The sequence below is a fragment of the Anoplolepis gracilipes genome, chromosome 8, assembly GCF_047496725.1.
Source record: "Anoplolepis gracilipes chromosome 8, ASM4749672v1, whole genome shotgun sequence".
Lineage (NCBI taxonomy): Eukaryota > Metazoa > Arthropoda > Insecta > Hymenoptera > Formicidae > Anoplolepis > Anoplolepis gracilipes.
The window spans coordinates 7,540,339-7,548,533 of NC_132977.1; the positions used below are offsets into that span (position 1 = coordinate 7,540,339).

The 8,195-nt window shown below is 33.6% G+C and overlaps 1 protein-coding gene across 3 annotated transcripts in view; it reads left to right on the top strand.

The window, feature by feature from the left end:
• Pip (uronyl 2-sulfotransferase homolog pip) overlaps positions 1–5,736 on the top strand; it is a 52,713-nt gene extending 46,977 nt beyond the window's left edge. For 2 of the 3 annotated variants that reach the window (XM_072897511.1, XM_072897509.1), the window contains 6 exons: positions 724–797; positions 2,368–2,574; positions 3,164–3,243; positions 3,339–3,620; positions 3,885–4,039; positions 4,301–5,736. In XM_072897511.1, the coding sequence (XP_072753612.1) occupies positions 724–797; positions 2,368–2,574; positions 3,164–3,243; positions 3,339–3,620; positions 3,885–4,039; positions 4,301–4,476 (974 nt within the window). In that variant the 3' untranslated portion in view covers positions 4,477–5,736. The remainder of the gene's footprint in view (positions 1–723; positions 798–2,367; positions 2,575–3,163; positions 3,244–3,338; positions 3,621–3,884; positions 4,040–4,300) is intronic. The other variant, XM_072897510.1, reaches the window with a different exon arrangement.
• The last annotated feature ends 2,459 nt before the right edge of the window (positions 5,737–8,195 follow it).

Below are 8,195 nucleotides of genomic sequence, written 5' to 3' on the forward strand. Positions count from 1 at the left end.
ATAATATGATAATCTATAATATATAATAATATTATTGTATGTGTGAATACAAATATTGTAATTTCTTTTACATGTTGCACGATTATAAAAATGATATTGTAATTTCTACAATAACATTAAGTATATAAATGAAAATTATTATAATTGAAATCAGATGCGAAATTAAGTAGCAGCGATGAAACGTCCAATCAACGATGGGCATAAGAAGATTTTTAAATTAAAGTACGATACTTTAAATAAATTAGAATACAAATCCCGGAAAAGGATTTTGTGGAACTTTTAAAATCTGGTGTTATACGAGTGTTTCTAAAGCGAGGCTGTACGTCTCTGTCAGATATCTTCCGTCATTACGCACGCAATTTCCCACGTGGTCGTGACAGCGGAGGCAGAGAATCTCGGGACATTCGCTGACTCGCGTGACATGGCTGTCCATCAAACGTTAAACGAAGTTCGTCGTTCACTTCCGCGCGCGGCGGTGATTTTTCTTGAATGACACAACACAAATCCCGTTCGCGGTTTTCTCCGCGAGTCGCGGAGAAAAAAATTCGCGGTCGCGTTTCGCTCGACGGCATTGTAGACAAACTAAAGTCGGTCGTTACCTTTCAAATGAATTTCTGATCATTTTATCGATATATCTTACACTGTTATTGCAACACCGTTTTAATTAATTTAATTACCGAGATATCTTAATCATTATTAATGATGCTGTATCTGTGTTTTCAGAAGGCGTTCAAACGGATTCCAGTCCAAGCGGAGTCATCCATTACTCGAATGTGCAGCGTACTGTTACGGGGAAGGTATAATTAGCGCAATTATTATTCCATACAGCAAAGAATTACCTAATAATTTCGTACGTTCTTAATAATTCACTATTTAGAAGAACCTTTAGATGAAATCATCAGTAAAACAATGATGATGCTTGTTTCGCTTTACCATTATTACATTGTAATTAAGAAGCCTTTCATTATTCCCTTTAATGACTTTCGTTATTGTTATCTAATTTATGAAACTCGTATCTTTTTCTTTCGTTTAACTTTCTGCCTTCGTAAAGTGGAAATGAGACACGTTTCGCTCATACATATGTACGCACGTGTGTAGGCGATAATTTTTGCGATCGAATAAATTAGCATGCAGCATGCGTTTCGCGCTGGAGAAAGAAAAAAGAAAGAGAAAAACACATCGATCGATGTGCAACTGCTGATGGCGAAAATATATGCGGAAGATACGCGAGACCAGAATGAGAGTGAGAGAGAGTGAGAGAGGGAGAGAAAGAGAGAGAGAGAGAGAGAGAGAACGGATTGCTTATTACCGCGCTGCTGGGTATCAGCAATTCGCGACGCGGGCATCAGCTGTGTGTGCCTCCTGTATCTATCGTACCTACTTGCCTGCACTTGCACTAAAGCGTCTTTTACCTTCGTTCGCCTTATGCCGCGGAATGACTTGCTAATAACACGAATCGTTATCTGACGAGAGGGAATCGGAAACGTCCCGCGCGAAACAATATGTTCTCTCTTTCGCGAGGAACGAGGAGCTCCCGATAATGACGGGTCGACGCCGAAAATGAGCGGTTAAAGTCGCCGGTAAATTATATCTCCGCAACGTTCTCCGCATTTCGATTTCTGTTCCTTCACGTCGCGCGTTTTTTAAAGATTACATATTTTAATATGCCGGTATCGCATAATTTTATACGTGTGAATAATTATATTTCAATATTAATATTAATTTTATTTAAAATGTTAATAATAATAATATTAAATGATATTTATGTTAATTCAGTCGAATATAGAATAAATTAAATTGAGTCCTCTTTCAGATTAGATAAATTTAAAAACTTGACGCGCTAGTACATTAACGATTTCTGTTGCTTTACTTTGCGCGTTTTTTACTTCGACATATTTTAATATGCCGGTATCGCATAATTTTATACATGTGAATAATTATATTTCAATATGAAATATTAATTCTATAATACATCATTATATTTAAATATTAATATTAATTTTATTTAAAATATTAATAATAATAATATTAAGTGATATTTATATTAATTCAGTCGAATATAGAATACATTAAATTGAGTTCTCTTTCAGATTAGATAAATTTAAAAACTTGACGCGCTAGTACATTAACGATTTCTGTTCCTTTACTTTGCGCGTTTTTTACTTCGACATATTTTAATATAACGGTATCACATAAGTTTACATATGTGAATAATTATATTTGAATATTAATATTAATTTTATTTAAAATATTAATAATAATATTAAATCAGTCGTAGTAATCAGTAAAGAACTAAATTGATTTATTTTTTAGATTAGATAATTTAAAAAATTGACGCGCTAAAATATGTATTAATGATTCTTCTAGTACGAGGAACGGGAGACGCTCGACATTGAGGCCCTCAATAATACGAGAAGAGCCGACCGGCAGGTCCTGTTCTTCAATCGCGTGCCAAAAGTCGGCTCGCAGACCTTCATGGAGCTGCTAAGGAGGCTGTCGATAAGGAATGCGTTTTCGTTCAATAGGGATCGCGTGCAACGAGTCGAGACCATACGTCTTGCGCCGATCGAACAGGTAACGAACGACCCCCGGCCAGAAGGGGCTCCAATCAATTATCATCAATCGCACACACGACGTTCGCGTAGTAATTACCTATCTTAATTTATAATCCCGTCGGGCCCTACATGGTGATAGAAAAATACGACGATACCCGGACCGATCAAGTGATTCACGCGCTAACGGTTCCGTCTCTTCCTCGTACTTCCTCGTGCTCGCCGCGGGTCTTTCATTCTTGATAAAATTATGGGGGGGAGGAGAAACGAACGTATCGTTTATTTTTCATGTAGAAGCCACGAAGAGCGATAGTGGTATAAGAAACGTAGCGTTTTGCGAATATCTATTCACATGTGCAAGTATCGCTTGTCATTACGACATTCGAAGAAAATATAGAGTCTGCGCGTGCGATTTGAAGCAATAAGTTAAAGCTTAGATTTATTTTGCAAAAAGATCTCGTTATTTTCTTCATTACGAGTAACGTAATGAGGAAAATAACAATGAAAGATTTATTACTTTTCGCAATCTCTTTATTTCAAAGCACGTTGAAAGTGTAAGTCTAATTTATACCTATAATTTTGAATTAACATTGTTTTGTATACATTTTCAGCTTCATCTCGCCAGGATGGTCAGCAGCTACGCGGAGCCGTCTGTCTACATAAAACACGTCTGCTTTACTAACTTCACAGAGTGAGTGCCACGAGATTAGTCTAGGCAATTTGAATGATTACTACCACTCAGCATTTTCTACTCACTACTTTCCTTGTGTCTCTCCTCGTCATCAGATTCCATCTACCGGAGCCGATTTACATCAACGTGGTCCGTGATCCCGTGGAGAGGGTCATATCCTGGTATTATTATGTAAGAGCGCCGTGGTATTACGTGGAGAGGAAGCAGATCTTCCCGGATCTGCCGCTACCCGATCCCAATTGGCTGAAGAAGGACTTCGAGTCGTGCGTTCTTAAGGGTGATCGAGAGTGCAGATATCTGGAGGGCGAAGTCCACGAAGGTATCGGCGATCATCGCAGGCAAACGCTCTTCTTCTGCGGACACAGCGAGAAATGCACGTAAGAATGTTGTTTGTAAAATATTAGAAAAATTATCTCTGCAAATAAAATCGAATAATCAAATCACATTAATCACAATAATACAAAATAATTTTCCAGCATTATTATATTAAATAACATATAATATACAATACACATAATATTATAATACATAATAATAATGTTATTTTGAGGAATTAAAAATATTATTTAATTTTTATAGTTATTTACATTTTTATAGAATGATATAAATACATGACATTTTAATATATTTATCTTTTCAAGTCCTTTTAACACTGTCGGTGCCTTGGAACGAGCCAAGCTGGCGGTGGAAAAACATTATGCGGTGGTTGGTGTCTTGGAGGATATGAACACGACTCTCACGGTATTAGAAAACTACATACCACGATTTTTCCAAGGAGCCACCAATGTTTATTATGGTAAATAATTGATTAATTATTTTAATTAGACGCCAATGAAGAGAGAATATATCATACAATTTTCTACGATATTTTTTATGAGTACGATTAATAGGACACGCTGTTAAAAAAATTTAAACATTTAAAAAATTTCTATATGTATATATGTATGCAATAGTAATTATTAATATTGATATTTTAAATATTATGTTATGATTGTAAATTGTCAAAATTAAAATTATTTCATTTCAATCATACGTAATGTTCCTCGATTTCTTTCAGATCAAGTAAATTCATTCACGAGGATCAACCGGAATTTCTTCAAACCGCCAGTCAACGAGGAAGTGAAGAATCTAGTGCGCAGCAACTTTACTCGCGAGGTCGAATTCTATCAGTTTTGCAAGCAACGACTTTACAGACAATACAGAGCTCTCAAGTTACAATCCAACCTTGTGTAATCGACGCAACAATCTCTAAAAAAGATATCTTCCGTCCATTGATGTGTGCACGAGTGTACTTATTAAAAGGTGGACGTGTAAAAGCGTTAGAAAGAAAAACGTATCTCGATGTAAGTATTAATTAGAATGGTTTGCTAAAGATTTGCAAAACAAACAAATGATAGTTTTGAAGGATTATTAATTTATGAGAACTTGATTGAGTATCAAACGGTACAGAGACAATATTTTATTTGTAAGAGAAAGAAATTATAATAATTTCTGGATTAATATCGGAGACTATCGAAAGCATCATGTTCTTTATTAATTCATTGCGATATTATCGAAATCGCAATTCCAATAATGGCTATTCCAAGCCGAAATGAGGAGCTTATGATGACTATTCCACAAAGTCCAAGACAAAGGAATATTTGTTTCCTTCGATTTGCTTCCTTGACGAACATTGTGTCAATTTGCCTTTAAAGGAATTTTGATGAACTTACAGCGAAGGAGCAAAGTCTCAATGACATCAAAAACAAAGATCTTATGATATCAAAGAAAAAAAAATGATTTTAAATCTTTTTACAATCATTGTGATTATCCAATACCATTGATGAGGATAAAAATTGTAACTTGCTACGAATTTTCGACTTGTATTCCATGATAAAAAAACAGAAGACGATTTGTTCTGTGGGAAATGATAATACAGTCTAAATTTAAGAGAATCTCGATAAACTTACATTAAGTGAAAATGGATGTATAATCAAAATTACATAAATTGTTGAAAGAAGAGGAAAGATATTGATGTCCATTTAGCGTTAAATATTTGCAAAGTTCCACGAGAGAAGGAGGAAGGATCGTTTTATATAAAGATTACTGTGACGTGGATGCAACGTGCAATCCAAAAATAGAGACGCTCTCAACGAGTGCTGTATGGTTTCTGCGATCGGACGTCATGTAGCTATTTTTTTAATAGGAATCACGCGCGAGTTGTACGCGAAGACGTATTTGGGACGCATTTATCTAGGCATATATATTTCACAATGATTGAAATATAGCGTTTTCGCGATGATTTCTCTCGGGTCGGTGATGAAGAACGTAAAGACTGATAAAACCATGGTACCTTTAATTGCGGAGTTACTTATGATAACAGAGAGAAATTATACTGGTTAAGCAGTTAGAGCAGTTATTTGTGCTTTGTGAAGAGAAAATGCATAACTCTCGTTTGTACTTTCATCGATTTATTTGGAATAAAACGCTGCCATTTAAAAGAAGAAAAACAAATTACCTTTCATGTACCTTTCACCCGATATCAAGTCACACCTGATCATCGATTAACATCAACTTTACAAGATCTCCGATCTCGCAGATAAATACTTTGGTAAACGTTAACTTGATCTTTTTTCTGTGTCGAAAGAGTCCACATGTATCGTTCGAATGAAGTGTACGTGCCAAATCGTACTCCTCCGTCCGATCAAACAGTTCATCACAAGTTCGGGACTATATAGCGTTACTTTTATTTCGAGACTTTCTAAAACGAGACTCGTGAATGCGTTTTATATGTTTACATTTTCTAACGCTTGAGCCAATAAACATTCATCTTTTAAAATTCTGATAAACTCATGTGAACTTTTCCGTTTCAAATTAGATGAATCGAGTAAGTGAAATCGAATGATTCAACGCGAAAAAATGAATCCATAATTTATAAAAGTAGTTTTATATTTTTAAAAAAGGCTTAAAAGTCCTACTTTTAAATTCTTCAATTTAATTTTAATATTGGGATAAAAATATAAGATGAAGAATATTGGATTTTAGTATTGGATAAAAGTATAAGATAAAGATAGACATATTTTCTGATTGCGAAACAAAAAGAAATGAATCGCTTCATTTATTATTTCAATAATATATAGAACAAGAGTATATGTGTGAGTGTGAATGTGTGTGTGTGTGTGTGTATGTGTGTGTCACAAATATATCATATATATATATATATATATACATATATATGTATATATATATATATATATATATATATATATGTCTGTATTTATGTATATTGTATTCCTTCCTTAATATTCAGCCTTTTTTCGCGTGTATATATATATATATATATATATATATATATATATATATATATATATGTATATTTAACTTGTTATTTATGCACGCATTCTCGTCTCACAATGATACGCGTGTAAATTGACTCGATTACAAAAGAAAGAACGCTTAACTTAATAATTTTGTCTAACGATACAGATGATTGTAACAAACGATGTGAACGTAACGTCGAGAGTTATTGTGATAAAATTTCACAAGACATTTCATTAATCTTTCAATCGTTCAAAGTTCTTTGCAATATATTATAAAACACATAATCTATCATATTTATAAATAAACATATATTACGCTGATAATATGAAAATGTCGAGTCGGTTTTCGAGCGCAACTTTTACATAAATCTAACTGTTTGATGTTTCTATGAAAATAAAAGGAAGTAATTCAATATTGCAAAGCATAATATGAGAGTATTGCATGATAATCGAAAGCAAACTTGGTCTAGCGTTCTTGCAATTGAACACCTTGTATATTTATATTCAGACTTCATTTTTACCTGTGAATTTATCAGCGTCCGCGTTGACATCAAAATAATTACATCTTTTTATATTCAATCATCAAGTGAAAAAATTTTCGTAAATATACCTTCGCATCAAGTATTTTATTCTCACAAACATAGAAAATCGAATCATTGATATGTGCTATTTCGGACTGTTGCATTACATTGACTTTACGATAAAAATAGAATTCGATATCAGCTTTCAACATCGTAAAAGTTTGACACGGATTTTGACTTATCCACGCATATCTATGTATCTATGTATCTACATAGAAAAATATACGCTAATCGACGCTATCTCGGACACAGAAATGCTTACAGAGAAACACGATGGAATTTATAATCATATGATTTATAACGATCTAACGATTATGCAAACGTTCAGGCACATTTCCTCTCGATCCATATCTTCTTATCAACAACACGAATATATTAATTAGTTGATGTAAAGTTTTCTACAAAATTAATTGGTATTAATTCTTATTAATGCAGAAATGTTAGACCAGGACGGATGAGAAGGAGGGAGAACGAGATAGAGAGACACATGGACGGTACCGACATATGTACATTTTATCTTGAAAGATAAAATTGCCATTGATGATGTAAAATGCGATGTAAACATGTAGTTCGAATTGTGTACAGCTCACAAATTTATAAAATGTAATAATGGATGTCCCAAAAGGATCAATATTTTTCTAGGCACATGTTTTGTGATAAATATACAGAATTAAGTCTATGTTACCTGAGAGGCCAATTAAAATTAAAAAATAATATATTTATTATATTATTTTTAATTAACTTAATTATTACTCTCGAGATCTGATTGGGGGCTGAGGGAAGAATTCTAACAATCTGTATTTTACAATATTATACAACTGTAAATATCGATGTTTCTTTTAATATTCGCGATATGATAAGATTTCTATGAAAAATTACCAATTACAAATGGTATTTTGCGGATCATTTGTAATTACCAATTATATAAATGGTCCGCAAAAGTGAATGATTTTCCCCGAAGATGAAAATGTTTAGAGATCCCTTGATCTCTCTTCTGTGTCCGAGACAGAAACATCTTTACGAAACGTTAAGGTAAGATACAAATATATTATAAATAGGGAGACCAAGAAAA